We start from the raw sequence: 22,961 nt of genomic DNA, 5'->3' as shown, positions 1-22,961 counted from the left end.
TTGAAGAGACTAGATTTCTTCTAAAAACTTTATTTAATAAATTGATATTTGCATTTGAATTCGTCTGATGTGTGGTGCGATGTCTTCGACTAGAGTGCAGTATGCCACTACTATTAATACTACAAACTACTTCAACACAGTCTTTGGTCAACAGAATATGTTTCTTTGAAATAAACACTTCCTTTTAGGTACCACAGTCAAGAGTGAAAACAAGCTCAACGATGCTACAAATACTAGAAGTACTGTAAGTGTGCGTTCATGAATGTGTGTTATCAGTGGTCACGAGTATGATGGGAGAATTTGGCTTCACACGTTTTGTTTTTGTGGAGGCTGAAGTCGTAGTATTTGAGTACTTATAATGACAAATATATGAACAGATGTGTTTTTTTAACAATGAACCAAGATACACAGTTTCATCAGTTTGTGTTGTAATGACTCACAGGAGGATGTGTGTGTGTGTGTGTGTGTGTGTGTGTGTGTGTCTCAGTGGAAATGTCCCATGGCCTCAGCAGCCTTCACTCTCACCACAGGATCTGGATCTTGGAGCAGCATCACCAGACCTGAGGAGGACACACACGGACACGGACACGGACACACACACAGACACACACACAGACACACAGATCCACTTCTAATATGGTCAAACGCAAAAAAAAACAAAAAAAAAAATTCCTGATAAAAAGGGAAAAGAAAAGATATTTTTGAGGAAAATCAAGGCCACCTCACCCTTAGTGATGGTGCCCATGTTGAGGTGTGACAGATACTCCTCTGGAAGGTTCCCCAACAGAAACCCTGATGAACACACACGATACCCCACATTACTTGCCATTACCATTTTACACACACACACACACACACACACCACGCTGACATATCAGGGCTTAAGATTGCAAACACGTTTATACTGAAGTTAATGATGTTTTTTTCAACTGCACAATTTGTAAAAGTGAACCTTTGTATGGTCGTACCTATAAACATGGCTGCTCCAGCTCTGACCTCAGACCAGTTACTCTTGAAGAACTGGATGACTGAAATGTGATAGAAGTTCAACATGCCCGGAAAGTCCTGGATCTGCAAACCAGAAAGCATGCATGAAAACGACTGAAGAACCGTGGGATGATGTCAGTCCTCAGAGCACTGTGGGGCTCTTAATCTGGCTCATTCTACAGCCTGGTAGCGGCTCTCACCAGGTACTTGGTCAGGTCATTGATGAACTCTCCGTAGTGCAAGCTTTTATCCTCGTGAAGGTGGTTCTGAAACATGGTGGTGATCTGTTCTGATCCCACCACAGGAGCACACACCCGCATTGCATACTTGCACGCCTGAACACAGAAAAAAAACAAAAACCCAAATACGAAAAATTCATATTAGTAAGAAACAATGTGTCAATTTGGCCTGATTATCCACAAGAAGACAGATTGCTTTTGAGAATTTGAGCATGTGCGTGTGTGTGTGTGTGTGTGTGTGTGTGTGAGAGAGAGAGAGACACCATTCCCTACCTTGACTACCTGTGGGTTTGGATCAACCAGGTGTAACAGCAGGCTGACCAGAACATTGTGGATTTGGTCTTTGAACACTGGTTCTCCTGAGCCGAACTTGGACAGTTTCCCCATCAGATGAATGGAAGCACAGCGGATCTCGTCATTCTCCTGGAAAACAGAACCAGTAGACGCTGTTGGCGTTGGCATGATGTGTGTCTGAATGCAACTGCAAGACACCTCACACTGTGCGGCTATAATATGGTAAATACATCACAATATAATGGCGTTAAATATAAACAAAAACAAAAGAAACTTACACTCTCCAGGAAAGGTTTAATCTTCATGAAAATGTAAACCACTAGCAGGTGGACGTTCTTCTTGTCCAGGTAGAGGAGGACTTTAGACAGACCTGACATGGCCTCCAGAGTGATCAGCTTACCTGCAGCAGCATGAGATGCACATGACGCACCACAAATATAATGGATGGGAACAGGAAGGGGCAACTAAATACAAACTAGATGAGCTGGACCAACACTTCCTGACATGCAATATAACCTGAGAGTTTCACCTGTCTGACAGAAACGATGTGCACGTGAAACCCTCAAGTATTCAGGAAGACCAAAATGATTACTTGACGTCTTTTATGAGGTAAATAAATGTGTGTAATAAAAAAACGCAACGAGGAAACGCGACTCGGCGTCATGACCTACTTTCTAAGCAGGACTTGTACGGCTGTTGAAAAACTAACCAGATTTCAAAGTCAAACTCCAGCACAGTGAAGTCTTTACTTTGTTTCAAAGGAAAATGTTTCACACATTTTTCTCTCTCAGCTACCAAAATCATCTCCAGGCTGCCATCATCCTGTGTTTTTTTTTCCCCAAGCAAAAAACTTACAACAATGAACTTGAGAGTGAGATTTAAATTCCTAATTGTGATTTTAACACTCACGTGCACAAAAAGGTGCATGCGCATCGTTTGTCTCAAGACATTTCAGACAAAACCGTGTAACTTTCTCGTCAACTCACCTGGGTCGTCTTTCTCCTCCATACCTGAGCTCATGGCTGCTAGCAGCTCTTTGGCGTATTTATTTACCTGGTGGGGAGCAGAAGAAAGTGAGGGGAAGCATGAGAGAGTGGGTCCCAAATATGCCAGTATTGAGTCAAATGTGGGTGCGTGTACCTTTTCAGGTGATCCCACAGCTATGTTGCCCAGCCCTCGAACGGCCAACATGCGGACGGTGCAGCACGGGTCTGATATTCTCTCCATCATGTTGTTCATTAACACGTCGATCAACATTAACTCTGTCACGACATGATGGTTTAAGAGCTGGACACAAGCAAGCAGGCAAGAAAGAAGGAAAGAAGGAAAGAAAGAAAGAAAGAAAGAAAGAAAGAAAAAAGAAAGAAAGAAAGGAAAGAGAGCGAGAGGGAAACTGCCATTAGTATATATGATGTTGCTCGAACATAAAAAAGTAAAAGCTTGCCGGAACATTTGATTAACACCTCAGAGAAGAACGCCGTGACGGTGATTCTCTGACATTCATAGATGTTGTTCAAGGATGGACACAGACCCTCTACAATGGCTGGCAGCCTGGGGCCTGCATGTTTGGCCATCGCCCTGATTATAAGAGAAATATGCTGAGTTGAGGAAGAAGACAAGACGCCTGAAAACAAGATAACATTTATGAAGTCCTGCTAGTTTCCTCCCTTTTATCATACATCTCAGGGTTGATGAGAGGTTTGGTAGAATGTTACTAGGTACACTGGTAGAGTGTGTGTGTGTGTGTGTGTGTGTGTGTGTGTGTGTGTGTGTGTGTGTATATACCTTGCTAGTAGTGTAACTCCAGTGATGTGTGTATTCGGTTCCTTCATTGCATCCCAGCCGTCATCTTCATCCAGTCTTTTCATCACCTCATCTAACTGGGCTCGGGCTAACAAGATTCTCAGGGCATCAGCTGCAACCCTGGACACAACAAGAGCCCGTCACACACTTGCAAAGCTACTGCACACATGCAGCTGATCAGGAGAGAGAACACAAGTGCTCACCCTGCTACATGGACGGAAGCTGTGTGTTTACTGCTGTTGTCCTTTGGTGCTGAGACTCCTACACTGGCTCCCAGTCTAATGGTGAGACAGGAGAAGAGCTGGGGAAACATGCTGATGGCCGGCTCCTGACTCTGGCCGTTTAACAGCAGCTCTTTGAGGCCACAGGTCATCTGGAAACAAAGAACACACACAAATGTGTTTCAAATCAAACTTCTTCCAGAGCTCAGTGCTCTTGCATTAATGCATCCTCAGCGATCCCACCACAAGTGGACAGCTCTGCGTGTGAGGTCACACACACCCAATGCAACAGATCTCCTTAAGTGTCTCCACTGACCTCTGGAGATGGGATCTCCCTCCTGCTCTCTCTCTCTGTACAAGCAGACATCATTTCCCCTTGCAGAGACTAAATCTGTCGTTCTTCTTGTAACCAGCGTATTTAAAACAGTTGTGATTTTTTTACTTTTCTGTGGATTGTGTCAGCAAATGTATCTTCTCATCTGGAACCAAGGGATTACCATCTCGCTTGGATGATTTATTGTATCTGGATTATAGTTTGCTTAAATTCATTGTAGAAAGATGGACTGATGGGTGAGGGAGACAGACTTAAGAAGAGAGACAGCAGAAGACTGTGCTGTCTGTTTATGAGATTAAAGAAGATCTGATTTACTCTGCTGTCCCTTTCACAGGTGCTAAATTAAGACTTGGCTTGACGAGATACTAATGACTAATCTATTGTCAGCGTGGTGTCTTGCTGAGAGGGAATCTAAAACCACAAATAAATGTGACTGGTGAAATGCAGCATTATTTCCTGGTGTAGACCAATCTAAACCTTGGCTTGTATTCCTTGGCACGTTCCCTGTAAACTAAATATATCTAACTGTGTACCTCATTTATGGCCACATGCGTCTCAGCCCTGTAGCTGGAGCTTGTGATCAGAGCCTCGCTACCGGGTCTGAAAAGGACCAGAGTGACACGATCCATGATTGTTGGTGACTCACTGCAAGTGGCTGATTAGTGGCCACCTTGGTTGTCCCTCCTCTCAACATGGACTCCTTCTTGTCTACGTAGGGTGCCAGGATGGCCAGTTTCTCCATCACCATCTCTATGATCTGATTGGCCACCATGGGGTCTGCTCCCAGAGCCATCCACATCTCGCTGGTCCAGCTAGACGGACCAAGAATGTTTCAGAAGAACTAGAAACTGAAAAGGCTATTGGTTTAAAATGCTTTACCCAAACAAACAGCAGCTACTTGGTGGAACACTTGAAACATACCTGTCATATGGAAGTGGTTGGTTAATGAGTGTGTTGACAACAGTCTGCAGATGCTGGGATGCCAGGATTAGTACTGTCTGTCCTACTGCCACTCTCACCTACACACAGGTACAATCAGGCATCAAATAATTACGCATCACTCAAAATATACAAATGTGGTCAGAAATAAAGAGGCACAACACCTCCACACACAACACTGTATTCAAAACACACTAAAACTTCCAAATACATGCTGCAGTCTGTTTCACAGGACAAAACTTTGTATCGTCTGTATAGTTTATCTTGTGATACTGTTCCTACCTGCTCCTCCGTGATGCTCTGCAGACGCACATGCAGCACCTCCAGCATCTCTGGGACCTAACCAGCCCCAGACACAGACACACAGACACACAGACACAGACACAGACAAAATCTTTGAGTGTAGTAGGATGTGAGTGTAGTAATCCTGGGCTGGCTAAAGTGTGTGCTAGCCCTACCAGTTCTTGTAGTCCTCCTCCTCTGTTCTTCAGCAGAGTATTTAGGATGACGGTTGAAGCTCTGCAGCAGTTGGCCTGACTGTCAGCCAGGCCCTCAAACAACATGAACACCAAGGTTGTCAGCTGCTGCTGAGGCAGACGTTTACTCATCACCTAATGCACAGAAGACGAGTTGCATTAACTGCTCAGATGTTACTTTAACCACCACTACACCAGGAAACAAATACTTTTATCCTAGGAAGCAAGAAATTAACACTCAAGCACACAGTATTACAAAAAGGTTTAACTCGAGAAGGTGTGAGGGGTGAAAAGTGTACCTTGGTGAGGTCGGAACAGGTCTTGTAGAGAACTGAGTGATCGGGGTTGACTAGCTGGTCTTTTAGGGGCAACAGACTCTCCACAGCTCCATCTTTATAATCATGGGAGAAACCTACCAACAGCCAGGAAGTACAAATCAACCACAGCAGCGTAGTGACACATGATAGTCAATAAATCAACCTCACACTTGCTGCTCTCATAACAATGACACAGAGAGAAGTTAAGCGCTCAGTCCGTACCTTCATATCGTAGTTGTATGTAAAGCAATGTGTATATACACTCGATAGCTGCTGCGCGTATGGCAGGATGAGGGTCAGAACAGCGTGGAGCGAGTCGCCCCAACAGTGCTCCAAGGTTGTGAAAGGACACCATGTTCTAGACGCAGGAATAAAAGAAAAAGCTCTAAAACATGCCACTCAAAGTTCCAGTCCAGCTAGGCAACGACAGGCCTTGGTGTGTTTACCTTGACGGTGAGGTTATCCAGGTAGTAGGCTAGCATGTGAGCAGTGGCTGTGACGGCTCTCTCCCTCTCGTGCTCTTGTCCTGAGCTCAACCACGACTCAATGTGCTGCACACCACACAAACACAACACAGCTGCTTTATGATACACAAGGGAAGGTGACATTTTTCAGAAATACAATCATTCATTAAAAGTTTGAACGCCTTGCCCTGTAATATCCTAAATAAAACTGAAATGGGGAGGAGGGATTTAATGGCACATCCTTCAGCTACATGGTGAGCTAACTGGCAACTGGCTCTTCAATTAAAGCTGTCTGAACACCGCAAAGTCACGAGGAAGACACTCTCTCACCTTGAAGACATTCTGCAGGCCATCAGGTGTGGGATCTTTGGCCAGGACACTCTTCAGCAGCTCATGCAATGCAGCTAATGTGTCTTTGTATAATGCCTGCACACAGTTCACAGATCAGTTTCCAAGTGCTCAGGATGCCTTAGAAAGATTGCACGTTTGAAAGGTTTCTCTGTCTTTTTACTCAACACCAAAACATTAACAGAGTTGCAGGAAAAGTGCTGTTGCAAGGAGTTACGGAGGGCTGCAGCAGGTATGTGTATGCTGCTTTATTCACCTTTCTCAGACTGGGGTCCAGCATCTCCTCTTCTTTAGACTTCTCTGGAGTTATTGTCTCAGGAGGCAGAGAGAACACACTGTTCACACACACCTTCAGCAAGTCGAAACTCTCATTCTCACTCAACGCAGGTTCCAGAGGTCTGAGGCACTAAAGGTCAAAGTTGAAACACTGGGAAATGATAGAACCTCGAATGAAAGAATCCAGAGATTCAATGGATTTTCAAAGCAGACATTCTAGATGTGGCAAATATGAGTTTTTTCACAGTGCTGGTGACCTTTTGTTTATAAAATGTCAAATGCAAATCATAATAATGTCAATTCCTGAGTAATGGCAAAAAAAAAGACGTTATTTGAGGTCACAGGGATTTTGATCAAGTTGTTATTAGCTCATCCTTTGAGCCAGATTGAAGAGTTGCTAAGATAGACCAAGAAGACCAATGTACAACCTTAAAACATAAAATATCTCCAATTACTTTGAATTTGATCCAGCAGATTAAATATCAACTATTGCTCTCCATTAATAACCCTTTAATATCTTCATAGTTAAGGATACATCAGGTTGGCACAGGTGCTCATGACGAGGTGACGTACTGGGGTCCGCAGTGCATCAGCTGACTCAGCCTTAATAAAGTCCTGAGCAGGGAAGCAACACAGGCAGGAAAAGAGAGAAACTGTAACATAATAGTTGCAACATGAATTTCATTTTTCTCTCAGGTCATAGCTGACGGCCCCTCACCAACATCACAGCAATGAGCTCCTGTTTGCGGGAAAAGACGTAGCCTTGTTTCTTCACACACTCGGTGATGGCTTTGGCAATGAGCCCGATACTCTGGATCAAACTCAGCTTCATTGTCAGGTCCTGAAACACACACCAACAGAGCATAGAGTATGGACAGAAAAGACATAAGGTGGAAAGTGAGAGGACAGACGTGGATCAGAAGATTCACGTTAAGAGAAACGTGAAGAAAATCACATTGTAACAGTGTAAGGACAGACATTTGAAAAACTGCATTTTCCAAATCTCCAGAAAGGCTCACAAGCTTTTTTTTTGCCTTTAGCAGATTCTATAAACAGCTCAGCAAAAGCAAAGAGAAAAAAAATCACTTCAGCTATAAATATTTTCTAAATCATCAACTCAGTTCATGAATCAATCTAATAGTGCAGATTGATCCTTCATGCCTGGAGACGGAGAGAGACAAGAGGAGCAGTTAGGATACAGCAAGAGAAGCCGTTTCACACCCAGGGTGAGTCACTGGTGACCAGATCACTGCAGGATTAGAATCACAAAGAAATCAAATTGGATGTGTTAAATTGTGAGGTGGGAAACTGAAGGAACACGCTTTGATATGTGGTGAGAGGATTAAGTTCAGAGAGGTAAAACATTGGTTCCTTTGTCATGGGTGGAGAAAAGCCGCTGGTGTCGTGAACCTGGTGGCACATCGACTCCATTATCAACCGTCTGATTTAGTTCAGCAGCTGCTCACTACCAAGGTAGATCATTTTTAATGATGGATCATCTTTGTAAGAATCAAAGGCTCTTGAACTCATGACGTTCTAAGTAAAAGCTACTAGATGTGTATATGTCCTTGATGATGAGAATGTCAAGTGAAGCGTTTAAATTCAATGTCAACGCAAATATGTTGGACAGAGAGAAGAATGCGGCGAGAGAGACTGAGTGAGATATACTGTTGGAAAGAGAGGAAAGCACCGAGGAAGTAGGAAATGTTAACGATGAAGTAAAAAGAGAGCAATTAAAAACAGGCCCTGCATTCCTGTGACGATACCTTAGTCTCTACTTTAATCCCCAGAACCTGTATGAAATAGAGGTGATAAAGTCATGAGCTCACACACAAATACAGCCCTGTATTCAAGCCACAGACTCCTGGTCCATTCAGGGAAGAAATCCCTTTAAGCTTTTAACATGACCAACAGGGGGCGACATCAGAGGCTGCAATGGGGAGTTAATTTGCGTGAAGTCTCTGACACAACATCTCATTTGTCAATTATCTCAGTAAAAAGTTCTCTAACAAGTTTATAGTCTGAGTTGTCGGTTTCAAGTCCTCCTCAAAGTAGCATGATGTTTGTTTTTGTAAATGTTGCTCCAGTTTAGAGTAAAATCTATAAGAATTCAGGATATGATCAACCCAATCAATCAACGCTGAGACGTCAGGCTGTCTTGCCTGGGTTAGAGCCATCCCTCGCGCCTCTCCTGCTCCACATCTCATTCAAATATGGCTTCCCCCAGATGACAAATACCACGATGGCGAGGACTAAAACACAGAACTCGAGGGTTCACATTGGGGCCAACAGATCAATAGTCTAATTTTCCTCTCATACAATCTATGGTTTCTAATCTACTATCCTGTTCCGTCTACCTGCTATGCTGCCTACACCAGCGGCACACGAAGGCTGTTCCATTATAATCCGCTAATGCTGCTACACTAACAACGGGAGTTCAGCCGATCAGGGATCTCATTTATACAACAGTGCGTAGGATTCATTTAAAAAATCCAAAAAAGAAAAAAAAAAAAAAGAAAATGTAGAACACAAAACAATAATCATATTTATAAAACCATGCGTACGCTCACCTGGAAGCCCTGTCTCTTTTTAAATCGAAGTCTAGCCGGAAATGTGCTCGTGTGTAATCCCATCCCCGCCCTCCACACACCACCACTCAAACTTAAATGTCAGTGTAAAGCAGCTCATGGATGCTGAATGACACGGTGACGACAACGAGGACGCACGAGTCATGACGTCACCACCGTGTTGGTGTTCACAGCAATCAGACTGATGTTGTAATTATTGATACAGACTTTGTTGACTTAGCAATCCGTGTGTACATGACGAAGATGATTGTCGAAGATGATCTGTGTGTGTGTGTGTGTGTGTGTATGTGTGTGTGCTGCTGCTTCTGCCTTGTGAATCTCATGGCTGGTTTTTCCCAACAGTGATTTTTACATTAATACTACATACAAAACTAAAATGGTGATGTCATAACATGGATATTGCCATATCACTCAATTCTCTAATGTTTTACTGCAATCTCTGATTTAAAACAATAACAACAACAACAACCCCAAGTACAATATTTATACCGTCTGGCACGCCTCCTTTTTGCGGCAGTGTTGGAGAATGTGACAGAGGAAAAGCGCTGATGAAATACTGCCCTGATATTAATCAGATTGTGGATGGTTTAGAATGACAGTCTTTCATCGAGTGTGTAGATAGAAATCAACTGCTGCATGGGAAGTGTTGTCCCGTTTCAAGCACCCTTTCATGGTAACGCAATCTTTATGAATGAGACCCCTGATCTCTAATTTTGCGCAACCTCTTTCAAAGAGGACGATATGTCATGTCGAAGCAGCAAAAACAGCACATGTATGAATTGCTAAATCAAAGATGTCTGATCTTGGTTCAGCAGCCCAGTTTCAGGGTTCTGGTATTTGCCACTATGACAAGCAGAAATACCCATTGAAAAGACAAAAGGCAAAATATTGGATTTACTGCAATTAATTAGGAAAGAAATGCAGTTGTTTTTTTTTTTGGACTGATTTCAAACCATGGGGTGTAAAACTAAACCAATATGAAGACTACAACTGTTACTACTCATTAACATCCAAATCACTGCATACAAAGTATATCAGCATTGGAGGCCCTTTTTCTGTTGCCATGGTGTTCACGTTACCTTAGTATTGAAGTGTTTACTGATGCAGCGAAGAATGTCTTGATCAATGCGAGTCAGTATTTTTTCCGGTGGTGCATTCACAGCCACTTGACCATAACAAAGGATCAACGTGCTTTTCACCTTCTCTAACTCAACATCATTACGCTCCTGAAGGAGGGAAAAGAGAGAAAACGTTACAAGCACATACAGCGATGTTATGAGTACATGTGTTTGATCATGTATGTTCCGTATACTTTGAGCAGGTTGAAGATGCTCGGTGATTTCTTAAAAGCATCGGATTTTCCAAACTCATCCAGCTTGGTCAGAGTTCCCTCTAAGTGGCTGTTGGCACACAGGCCAACGCCCAGAGCCACACCCTGATAGATACCGATGACAGAAGAACAAGAGTTAGAAGTTACATTCCAAACTGAAAAGTACAGAATCATTCACTTTTATACCTGCTCAAGAACATTGAAATCATTTGTTACAAATCAAAAACAATTATGAGTGAGCTGCAGAAGTCTGGACAGCACTTCAGAAACACAGCTATACAGCAACGGTACAAAATATTCTCATCATAATGAATATCATGTTGACGGAGGTGAAAATGAAGAGTTTAAACTATTCCTACGGCAATATAGAACAAGGATTACAACTGCTCATGAGATGCATGTTTTTAATCATGGGATTAATCATGAGATTGTGCGTGACTTTTTGATTAACTCGGAACAAGAAGTGAAAAACAAAAAGGGTTACAAAGGTTGTTTCAAAACTACAACAGCAAAACCATCAGCAGGAGCCCTCAGTACCTCTCTCTCCACTGCATCGTTATGTCGTGCTGCGAGGAGGATCTCCTGCAGCTGTTTCTTAACCACCTCCTTATTAAAACACTGCTGGAGGGTCACGCCTAAACACCTGTACAGGAAACTCTACAGAGGAGAGACACACAAAATACAAATTCAAATATTGTCACACATGCAGTAAATCACTAACGGCCCACATCCTTCAGGTAAGGTGGCAAGATAAGTGAAGGTAAATTCATTAAATTGACCTTTTAGAATGGAAAATTGTAACCAACTCAACTCTCCACTGTCAAAAACTCTAGAGTGAAACTGTTGAAAGCAGGTACCTTCTCCTCTAAAGCGTTGTTGTACATAGAGAGATGTCTGGTCGCTTCAGCCGCCAACTGACAAGTCCACTTGTCATCATTGATAGCAGCCAGAGTTTTAGACAAGAGCTATATACACACACACACACACACACACACACACACACACACACACACTTTATTTCAGCTGAAATTCTTTTTATATTCAACAAACTAATACACAATTATATACTCAGATCATCTAGAGAAGTGCACCTTCAGCAGATTTTCATCCCAGATCTTCTTCACCAGGGTCTCAGTGCTTGACTCTGGACATGAAAGCACAATGTCAGACTTCTTAATCTCACAATCAAAATATGCACATAATTTTGGGATGGCTAATCTGTCAAGATTATAAAGCTATTTCAATCTGTGAGGAATCATAGTCACAATGACATAAAACAGATGCAACTAGAATCCAACAACACTATAACAATACAATAAATGCATGTATATGTCACCATCTCCATACCCTCGAGCACTGCCAGTAGCGGAGGAATCTCTTTCTCCCAGAGAGCCTCCGTGTTGCGGTGAATGTTAACACTGAGGGTTTGGAGGAGAGAGAGAGACGGAGCTCCGTGACCTCTGCTGTTGAAAGGAAATGCTGCGTTCACCTGGAGCCACGACACAAAGACACAAATTATACACACAAATGTTACATGAATTCACCTGCGTTTAGATCAGCTGCTTTTATATTTCATTTTTTAGGATTTTTACTCAGAACTTTTATTCAATGAAACAGCAGTTCATCTAAAGTATCTAAATATTACAAGGTTATTTGTATCCTTCCTTTCAAGTGTCTGTGCTGGATATATGACTAAACCAAAGCAATTTAAAAAATCAGACACTGCAACGCGTGTATCAAAACGATTTACGACCACTGACAATAATAATGATTCAGGGGAAGATATATTTTATAAAGAAGCTTTCAAAATCAGCCTTGATTGCTCAGCAGGTTCCTGCCTCAACTCAACCTGCAGCCAGCAGATACAGTAACTCAGTAAATCAGGGACCAGGTCGTGAAGTCTGTTAAACAACAAACAACAACTCCCAAACCAACTGGCAGCCAGGATCAACGTGAATGACGTGATCTCTTTTCTGTGCTGCCCGCTGCGTTTTGCAACAACTTTCTACAACTTGCAGTCAAACTTGGGTTTTTGATTTTATGTAAATTAAGAGAAGATCAGAGTAAAATACCACTTAACAAAGGAAACTACTACTGGAAATGATAAGTGATGTAAAACTGCATCATAATTAATAATCTGTTACTCTCAGGCACTAAAGCAGAAACAGGCTGATTGCTAATCGAAAACACATTAGCCTGTGTTGTTGTTTTCGGCTGAGTTTTCCTTGTGACGCTCCCTGATGGCGTGTCCTACTGTTGTCTCCACTCACCAGCAGTTTGATCAGTAGTGTCTGAGGAGACGGCAGGTTGACTGCAGGAGAGAGAGATCAAACATTGAGCCAGGAGTCATTTAGATCGGTACATATTTTCAATAATCAAAAACTGGAGGATGAGTCGGTAATTTATCAAAAAAGATTAAGGTACACACCCTTCAAAATGTTGAACATGCATTGCCAAGTTAACAACATTAACAGCTGAGCTTACTGCTCAAAAGTGAAATAAGGAAGAATCCAGAGATTCTGCTGGTGGGGGGGTTAAATAACCTCAAAAAAGGGAAATGACTTTTATCGCTCTAAAAGAACTTTCAGTAAACACTTTTGACTGACAGCACAATTAACATGTAATATTTCCACTTCTGCCAGTCATGACTCATGTGGAACTAATTTTGACACAAAAAATATCGTGAACACAGACGCCACCAACCTTCCTGAGTAAAGTCGATGTAGAAGCTGGGCTCCTGGTTATCTTTCTTCTTGTTGCCCAACACTATCAGACTCTTACACAGCGGCGTGGTGGCGTTGCTGTACTGTGACGGGGTCAGGTAGTAAAGCAGCTTTGGCCACAGCACCTAGAAAACAACGTATGTCAAAATTAAGGATGGGAAAGAACAGAACAGGTTCTTAGTCGGCTCCAACTATGACTTGTATGCTTCCAGCATTTTCAATTCTTCTTAACGTTCCTCTCATTTCCTTGCATGAAATTTTCTGGTTTTCCAGAAATTTTGCGTTGCGGAACACTCTGCGATGAATCAGACTGCACGAGGCAGTAGCATCACGTCCACATCCACCATCTTTAGCAGCATCATGGGGAGGAGGAAGCGGACTAACGTCTGGCTGCATTTCACGAAAATGCTGCCGTATGTAATCGGTGCATTGCTGTGATATCCTGCAAAGGTGGGAATAGCAGCAACATGCAGAAGCATTTGTCCACCAGACACAATTTGATGAAAATGTTAAATTACAAGAATGCCATGTGTTTGACCGCCTGCGTGCGGGTGCTAATGTTGCAGGCCAAACAAGCTCCCCCGTTGACGACGGTAACATTCGCATTAATTATCTTGCATTAGCACGCTGTCGCCTTGCAAGAGAAAAATTTAAGTGTTCCTTTTGGTGCAGAAGACTGTGTAGAACTCCTTTTTTGCCATCCAATGAACTACTCAGGAATCAATAAGAGAATTGATAAGGAATTGGAGTGATAGACAGAATCGACAATGGCATCTATATTGATAAAAACCTATCAATTCCCACCCCCAGTCAAAAAGATTTGATTCCTAACATTGCTCATGTATGAGCACAATCAATGATTAAATTTTACACACATCAGCCAGTTGTCCAACAGTGGTGGTCAGGAGATGAAGAGTGTTGTCACACATCGTCCTCAGTGACTCGTTAGTCACCTCTTCTGGATCTGTGGGCTTCTGGCCACGCTGGAGGCGAACAAATATGCATAGATGGGAAAACATAGTTCACTTCCTATTTGTAACACATCAGCTGACCTCACATACAGATACTGGAGAAGTTTTTGGTTGTTTGTCTACTGAAATAATTAAAAAAGTTGGATGGACAAACTAACAGCGTAGAAGTCGTACCCGATTTGAGTCATGTAAGGCGCAGTGTTGAACGATGAACTGAACCAGTAACTCCCCTCCCTCCAGCTCCAGGTAGCCGTGATGAGCCATGGCGCTGATCACCTGGACCACACGCTTCTTCACCTGGAACAACAGACAAGAATCACTCTGAGGTCCAGAGGTCGCTCTGAGAAAAGTCCTGATGACCTGATGATGATGATGATGATGTGAATGTGTGTGTGTGTGTGTGTGTGTGTGTGTGTGTGTGTGTGTGTGTTACCTTGTTGCTGTGGTCAGCCATTGGCTGTCGGATGCTGGCAAGAATCAATAGCATCTTGTTTTCCAAAATTGAAGCTGCAAAACACACAAACACATTAACATGCACAACAAGCAACTGAAATAAACAGTTACACACAATGTGTGGTGAAAAAAAATGAAAACTAATCCTCTGATATTCCATTTTGAGCACATGGAATGATATTACTCTTCTAATGTCATTCCAAGTGGGACTGAGTAGAGTTGGAGGTACGAGTGTATGTCATGCTCATGTCTTCTTTACTCAAGGAGTTGATGAGGTGCCGGAGGACAGCCAGAGACCCCATCCTGCTCCGCTCATTACTGTTTTCCAGCCTCTGAAGAACAAACATCAGCAGTCGATCTGGGAAGGCGTTCGCTAGAGGGAGAAGCATCAAGGAGAGCGGAGACAGAAATGAAGACGTTAAAATGTGACACACGAGATTTGCCAACAAAATAACTGAACTGAGAGAGAGAGACAGAGAGAGAGAACGAGAGAGAGAGACAGAGAGGGAGAGAACGAGAGAGCGAGACAGAGAGAGAGAGATATTAGGGCTTAGATTAACTATCACAGTTAACATGATTAGCCCTACAGGGACATGGAGTCTGGCAGGCTAATGCATGATCTCATTACTGTTCTTGTGACTCCATAGAAGTAAAACACATAGAATAGACTGGATGTATTTGGACAACATTATCCCACACGTAACTTGGTAACCACAGACCTTCTCATCTCATCATCTTACATGTATAATCAATGTCGTTGCATCCTCGGGTGATAACTAACATGCACATTCACAAGCTGAAAAATTTTACTACCTAATAAACTAAAGCAGCGCAGGACCTCATTGTGATTCTTGACAGTCGGAGGGTTGCTGTAATCCACAGAGGCGGACACCTGGGGGAGACAGAGGACATTAACACCAAAGTAGTCAAGCTGCAGTTATGCGCTATGATGTACGTTGTCTTACGTTGTGACATTATCTAATAATAAGGGGCAAAAAAAAAAGAGACAATCTGAATAAATAAATAATACTAGCTTCTTGTAATAATGTGAATTCTTGCCCGGAGAAAATATTAGTATAAATACTGCTGATGGGGGTTTTTTTGTTTTGTTTTTCTAGGGAAGGAATGCTAACTACTTCACACAAGAGAAGTTTCAAGTGCAACCACAGCTTCCTATTTCCCTGTTGGAACTGCAAGTAGAAAGTTGGACATTTTTCAAAATCGCCTTTTATATTCAGCTTGTCTTTTCAATTTGTACTTTAGAACTCTCAACTCCAAGTTATGTAAAAGCACATGTTTAATGTGACGGATTGGGTTTGGAATGACTCCTGTGAGTGTGCTGTGACTTATTGGTGACAGCACCATCTATTGTACTTCTACTGTACAACCCGGCCCAACTACCGACACACTTGAAAGACTTCTCAGAGGAAAAATATTAAAAAAAAACAGTCTAAATGATCACTCTCATTGTCAGAGCTCACCCTTCTCATCTCCTAAATTTTGAAAAAGGTGACAGCCTGTGTGTCTTTTGCATATTTAAATGGTCACGTAGTGAAACTGTTGTACCAGTCAGGGCATCGTGCCAAGTGTCAGCTGAGTCACATGCTTATAAAAACGTCCAAGGACAGAAGATCTCTGCTAGCAGTCACTTGACACATTAACGAAGAACAACAAGGGGTGAACATTGTTTAACCAAAATTACGTTCTGCAACATTGCGAGTGTCCCATGAGTTTCAAAATGAGCGTCTGGTTAACAACCTGCAGTTGCATTTCCGTCTTGTTTCACCTTTTCTCAAGCACTTTTATGAGGCAGATAAAAACTACTAAAACCAGTGGGTTCACTCAGTGGAGTTTTTTTTAACAATGCATTTGTTGTTGTAATGTGTACCTGGTGATGCAGCGCAAAGAGCAGGCTGTCCAGTTGTGTCTCCAGCACCCTGCTACCCATGTTCAAGGAAGCATCAAGAACTTGGCACAGACTCTGAGTGAAGGAGGAGGAAGAAAGAAAGTTCAATGTTTGAAAAAAATTAGACGAATCGTCTGATGTTTTAGTGGCACTGTGATCGATGTCATCATCAAGCACCCCTGAAGAACATCGTTCCTACTGAGATGAAGAGTGATAAGGTACCAACAGCCCACACACACCTTGCTGATGACATAGTGTTCGCTGTTTTTCTTGTACAGTGACAGCATGGCAGGGATGAGCTTAGGGATCTGCTCCTCCAGTTTATCGCTGGCCATCAGGTGGCACATGGAGCCCACTGCCTCAGCCACCGTTAGCCTCAGCTGGAAAACACCGACGACGCAAAGTCAAGTGAGAGGAATTAAACATGAGCTTACACACCTGCTTGTAGTTAGGAAGCAGATTAAAGAAGGAATGCCAGCTATTTATCAACATAAATAAGTTAATATATAATTCAATATTGCATACAACTTTGGTCATGTATTTTCTTCATGTCATCGGAGGTTCCTTACACAAAAAAGTTACTGTAGTAAATATGTTGACACAGTGTGAATGTCCTTGAAATCTTTATTTGACTTCTGTCACTTTACTCTGTTTGTATATTCATTGGCCTTTCCAGTCAAACACAATTCGCTCCAATATTCTGCACAAAGCACCAGAGGTTAAAACCAAGAGACTGGACCAAGTATAGACTCAGTATAACACACATACACACACAGTAACTTCAATAATTGATGTTTTACCAGGCTGCAACAGATCAAAGCCTTGTGGTTTTGTTCAATCGGAGAAATGGAGAAAAAGACAAGGGTTCACACTGTGCGGAGTCATTAGAACATCATAATTTTCCGCGATTCCGATTTTATCTTTAAACTCTCCCGCGTAACTGAAAGCTTTAATTAGTGTCCTTAATCTTCCCTCTTTTCACTTCTTGTAGCTTGTCTAAATACAACCTGAACGTATGACTTACATAGACCTCAAATGCAATGCTAACCTGTAGCGCTCTTACCTTCGACTCTCTGCTTTGTAACCAGTTATTGAAGAGGATGTCAAAAGCAGAAAAGATTTCACTCGAGAAAGTGTCTTTCCTGACGGTGGGATCTGGAGCCTTGTCCAGGTTGGCCAGATACTCTAAGATACTGTCACTGAAATGACACAGAGCTGGAAGTGGAGGAACAACAAGGAGGGGAGAGGAAAATGTGACAAAAGAAACAGTAAGAGAAGAGACAAATATGGAGAGTTGGATGTTTTACATATCGGAGAGGAGGAGATAAAATACAAAACTGTCAGTTCTCACCAGAAGAGAAGACCCACTTCATGTTGTCCTGTTTGGCCATGATCAGCATGGGCAACATGGTACCGAGAATAGCATTCAGGAACGGCACCATGCCATAAACTAGAAGACAAAGGACAGTATGACATTAATGACACCTCCCTACTTCCACAAAAACTCAACAATACGTAGCAGTATACAGGATGACATTTTAAGCATAAATGACTGTTTGTCACGGCAGCATGGTGGTGCAGTGGTGAGCGCTGTCGCCTCACAGCAGGAAGGTTCCAGGTTGGAGCCCCGGCTCCAACACAGGATCTTTCTGTGTTGAGTCTCCATGTTCTCCCTGTTCCTGTGTGGGTTCTCTCTGGTACTCCAGCTTCCTCCCACAGTCCAAAGACATCAAGAGGGGACGAGGCTGATTGAGACTCTAAATTGACCGTAGGTGTGACTGTGAGTGTGAATGGTTGTCTGTCTCTATGTGTTGGTCCTGTGATGGACTGGTGACCTGTCCAGGGTGAACCCCGCCTCTTGCATGTTGCTGCTGGGATAGGCTCCAGCCCCCCCATGACCCTTAACAGGATAAGTGGAATAAAATGGATGGATAGATGGATGGATGGATGGGTGGATGGAGTGTTTGTTACATCATTTGTGCAAGCTGAGCTGAATTGAAAGGGAGGGTAAAAAAATGAAAGATGGGCTTTGTTTTTTGTTTTTTGTATGGCTTAATGTGATTGTTGAGTTATATTCATATTGCACACATGCACCATGATCATGTGCATATACACATGAACCAGGATTGTGTGTCATCTCCCTTATAAAAATAGAGAAAAAATATATATTCATTTTGTAATTCTACATGTTTGAATCATGTTGGTGGCCCTGAACATCCCATCTCCAACAGTGTAAAATATACTCGGGATGCATGATAATACAGGCACCTTATTTGTGTCGGCAGAACCTAGTGACATATCGGTATCAGTCTGATGGTCGATTTTTATTGACCCTGTTTTGAAAAAGTCTCTTCATCATTGATCATCATCTCTCATTTACGATGGGAAAATAATTCAGTTGTAAAATTATTGGAGGTCGGCAAAAAATCCAAAATTGTGCGTACCTAAAATATATTACTGTTCAAAACTGCTGGAGTCAGTTTCAAAAGACACATTGGCATGTTACACAAAATGTTTCACTTGAAAATGCTGTTCTTAGACAGGTTTAACTGGTTTAAACGATGTTGTAACATCCTGTTTGAAACAGCCTTGCTGGCCAAACAGTGAGTCGTCCTGTTGGCACTAGCAACACAAATGCCAGTGTGCGCGTGTGTGGGTGTGGGTGTGTGTAGGCACGTAAATGCCTTCCTACCATTAGAATCCGATAGGCTGGCGAGTGTCTGGACTACAAAGAAGTGAGGTAAGACCCCTGGTTGAAACTTGCTGAGTATCTCCTCCATGATGTCGTTGATGTGTTTGTTACCCACGGCAACCAAGATATTACTGGCTGCCTGCTGCCAATCTGGGACCACTTCCTGAGAGAGCCAAGAGACGGAGTGACAATTGTTGAGAGGAAGATCGATTCATCCCATTGAAAGCTAAATGCCTGATCTTTGAGATACAACAATACAACATTCATTTAACAGATTTGACCTTTGATCGTGTCATCTCATCTGAGGCCAGGGAGATGATGCTCTTTATCCTGGGGTAAGAGATGGCCTCTATCCTGCAGCCCACAATCAGCTCGATAGTCTGAAGTATCACAACCCTATGACTCACTACCAACTGGAGAAGCCAGGAGAGAGGAGAGGGACAACAAGAACGAGGGTGAGTAGCTTTTTTTTTTTTTACATTGTAAAAGAAAAGGGACGGCTAATTAATGGCACCGTATTTGTTTCACTACAGCAAACAGCAGCAAATACTAAATAATCGGCTTCCAAAAAGACATGAAGTGAATTGAAAATACAGTGCGTTACACGCGAAAAGGAAATACTTTACATGCTATGTCACTGATGTTTCCCAACACCTCTCCTCAGTGGCAAAACCATCAAATGATTCTCACAAGACCACGACATGTGACTATGATAAGACGTTGCAACATTATAAGCTGAATCATAATTTAGTGGCAAAAGGTGGAGAAAACTGACAACAAATAGAAAATAACAAAAATCAGACAAAGAAACGAATTAGGGTTATGTTGCATTGAAACATCCAAGCTGTTTTGAGTGCTGTCCTTGTCACGCTTTATAGTGGGAATGCAGGAGTTATTCAGCATTCTTACAATACTTTTATGTTTGAGAACTGTGAAGGTAAAAAAAAGACCCTACACATAATGAGGTCACAAATTCATTTTGCTGTTATTCAATCTTTTCAGACAATCCAGTTCTAACAGATGGTCCAGCCATCATAAGTTGGCTATAGGACTGAATGTCTACAGAAGTAGACTAAGACTACACGAGCAGTTTCTCTGTGACGGACACACAAATGCAATTTTAATGTCTTTTAACTTCTATGAAATCTCAGGAACGATTGACTTGCATGTTGCTATCTGTTATACGCTGGAAAACCACATGCTTCGTGTGACCAGGTTTAACAGATTGGCACCAGTTCATGGTTTGCTTCTGTTAAAAGAGTCAGGAAAACCTTAATTTAATCAAACATTCACATCAAATAAGCATAATCTCATTATATGTACTGTGGTCCTGCTTATTGTTGCAAGGACATTGTTCCTGCTACTTCCTCCTCAGCTTCTATTTTAAACATGCATAGTATTGTCAAAGACTGTGGTTACAGCAATTATGCATGAAGTGTTTCACCTTCGGGTGCTTCAGGAGGTAGTCCTGACACATGGCTAGCACTCGGTCAGGCTGCTGTTTTCCCAGGGTCAGGATAGACTTCCTGACCTGCTCCTGAACCTCTGAGTCTTTATCGTTAGCTGCATCCAATAGTGCCAGGGTCACCTCTGATGTAAAAACAAAAAACACATAAGGTGCATTGGGAAAAAAAACAAAAAACATGTGGGGTGAACGTATCAGAAGGGTTTAACTATGTCCTGCAGAGCCACTAAACAGTTGAACAGAATCAGAAGGAAAGAAGCTCACGTTCCACTTCTGTCTCATCCATGATGGACAGAAGGAGGACTGGATCCCGAGGTCAAGGAAGAACCTGACAATGGGCAGAGCACGAACAGAGCTAGAATCAGAACACTAGATAGATATTAATTTCGATGAGCCTCATTAGAACTAATTCAAGAGTGTCATTTTCTCCTGAAGTAACATGTGATTGCAATGTGTGAGGCTGCACAATTCCTCTTGCTTAAAATGCGACCCTCCAGCTGCCAAATCAAATTGTATTCATATACAGTCAGAGAAGTATCGTGCTCGTAACACACAAGATATCTCTGAACACAACCTGGACAAACACTCACAAGAAGGTGCCGATGTCTCCAGCTAACACTGAAAACTCCCTGACAACCTAAAATGATAGCCATATTATACAACTGCCTTGCTAGTTTCCTGTTTGATACAATTCTTGGCCAATCAACCAAAAGATTCGAGACATTTACGCAACACAAAGCTGGTGTCACGTCTGTTATCGATAACGTCATAACATTAATTTAGCCTTTACCTGCTGCTGAACCGTTGTAACCTACAGAAAAAAAACATTAGCATGCTAGCATAGCCGCGGCTGCTACGGAAGACGTCCGGAGACATCACTGATTGAGTAGCAAACACCAACGAGCGAATTAGCATAACTCACCGGCTGCCACGAAGAGAAACCAGAACGTCTGTCGACAGGGTTGCTTTTGCAATTTAAACCGCAGACTTCAGTGTGAGAAGAGAAGAGGTTCGCATCGCCTCTGTCAGTGTGTCACTGCAGGTGTAAACACGCCTGGTCATGTGCTGTTGGTCAGCAGGAACGTATCAGGAAGGGGGCGGGGCTAAATCACGGCCACACAGCACCAGAGCACCTAGAGCTGCTATGTGAGACTCGCTATTTGTGCGTGTTTTTTGTTGTTGTTGTTGTTTTTTAGTTTTTTAAAACAAGACTAGATACAACCGAATCACTGGTTGGAAGGATACTATTTGAAAATGTGGTCAATTCGTCACAGTCTGGAGTCTGTTTGATATTTCTTGTGCTGGTACTAATTATAAGACAATCTGTTCAACCGCCAACATTCGCGGTTGTAAAGAATCCTAATCAAATATCTCCTAACAAGAAAATAGCTATGTCATTACATTAATCAAATTGGCCTTAAGTGATGCACCGTAATATCAGCATGTCATCTGTATCAGCAGATACTGGTCTTTTATTTTTAAGATGCCGGTTATCAATTTCTTAAAACATGAAACGTTATCCGGGTTCGTAGAAGGGCAACATATGTTGTACTTTGTGTTCATGTATATTTATGTCTGCTACGAGAGCAGCCATTACCCTGATGAGGAAAATATTGAATTTAATTTAGACAATTCTCAAAAAAAAAAAAAAAAGGAAAGCAAATGATATCAATATTGGTCCGAATTCCAATATAACAGACGGAAATTTACTGAGATTAAGTTAATGACAGTCGCCTCAAGCCTGTGATACAATGATTCTATTTTATGATAAGTGTGATGATGATTTTCTTAAACTTGGCGTTAAGATTGAGCTTGATGATGACGGGCACCATGAAGGCCCCCGGCGTGGGTCAGAGGTGACAGGAGCGGGAAAGAGACCAGCCAGGGCTACAGATCTGCCGTCAGGGATCACCCATCTTCACCTGAGAGACTTTTGTATCTTGTGTATGTTGTACTCATCTACACTGGGTATTTTTGGATGAAGACTGGTGCTCTTTAATGAGTGACATCTCTCTCAAATAAATTAATAAGAAAGAAAGAACGAAGAAAGAGAGAGAGAGAGAAATAAATAAATGAGTTTGCCAATGTTTCTGAGGAATTTCTTTATAAAGCTTCAGAAAAAGTTCAAGCAATGA

At 42.3% G+C, this 22,961-nt stretch overlaps 1 protein-coding gene across 2 annotated transcripts; it reads right to left on the bottom strand.

The window, feature by feature from the left end:
* Positions 1 to 449: 449 nt before the first annotated feature.
* Positions 450 to 21,900, bottom strand: mroh1 (maestro heat-like repeat family member 1). Of its 2 annotated transcripts, XM_086218931.1 has the most exons (45): positions 21,749 to 21,900; positions 21,091 to 21,154; positions 20,806 to 20,951; positions 19,643 to 19,774; positions 19,362 to 19,524; positions 18,021 to 18,119; positions 17,733 to 17,884; positions 16,909 to 17,049; positions 16,652 to 16,744; positions 15,577 to 15,655; positions 15,023 to 15,136; positions 14,744 to 14,817; positions 14,485 to 14,607; positions 14,215 to 14,322; positions 13,320 to 13,464; positions 12,887 to 12,927; positions 11,964 to 12,105; positions 11,708 to 11,760; positions 11,474 to 11,581; positions 11,154 to 11,273; positions 10,599 to 10,721; positions 10,366 to 10,512; positions 8,465 to 8,491; positions 7,417 to 7,539; positions 7,234 to 7,313; positions 6,679 to 6,820; positions 6,405 to 6,500; positions 6,057 to 6,161; positions 5,833 to 5,968; positions 5,593 to 5,705; positions 5,276 to 5,428; positions 5,100 to 5,156; positions 4,800 to 4,897; positions 4,525 to 4,690; positions 3,527 to 3,696; positions 3,306 to 3,443; positions 2,984 to 3,098; positions 2,661 to 2,807; positions 2,507 to 2,573; positions 1,799 to 1,920; positions 1,500 to 1,649; positions 1,188 to 1,322; positions 969 to 1,071; positions 727 to 792; positions 450 to 560 (listed from the first exon to the last, which is right to left on the bottom strand). In XM_086218931.1, the coding sequence occupies exons 2-45, from the start codon at positions 21,110 to 21,112 to the stop codon at positions 484 to 486; spliced, it is 4,911 nt and encodes a 1,636-aa protein (XP_086075057.1). In that variant the 5' UTR covers positions 21,113 to 21,154; positions 21,749 to 21,900; the 3' UTR covers positions 450 to 483. The 2 variants fall into 2 exon arrangements, with proteins under 2 accessions (XP_086075057.1, XP_086075058.1); XM_086218932.1 differs by lacking the exon at positions 8,465 to 8,491.
* Between the last annotated feature and the right edge of the window lie 1,061 nt (positions 21,901 to 22,961).

This window comes from Aulostomus chinensis, chromosome 11 (genome assembly GCF_037954235.1).
Source record: "Aulostomus chinensis isolate RoL2024-O1b breed Wild chromosome 11, RoL_Achi_v1.0, whole genome shotgun sequence".
Taxonomy (NCBI): Eukaryota; Metazoa; Chordata; class Actinopteri; order Syngnathiformes; family Aulostomidae; genus Aulostomus; species Aulostomus chinensis.
This window is presented reverse-complemented; position numbering and strand designations above follow the sequence as displayed.

What these genes read in the sequence shown, in the direction of transcription:
- mroh1 (XM_086218931.1), bottom strand. Translation starts at nt 21,112, where the DNA reads ATGGATGAGACAGAAGTGGAAC. An exon ending in CAGCCTATCGGATTCTAATG is followed by an intron (nt 18,120 to 19,361) that starts GTAGGAAGGCAT and finishes TTTGTCTTCTAG; the next exon opens with TTTATGGCATGGTGCCGTTC. An exon ending in CCTTACATGACTCAAATCGG is followed by an intron (nt 14,323 to 14,484) that starts GTACGACTTCTA and finishes GTTCGCCTCCAG; the next exon opens with CGTGGCCAGAAGCCCACAGA.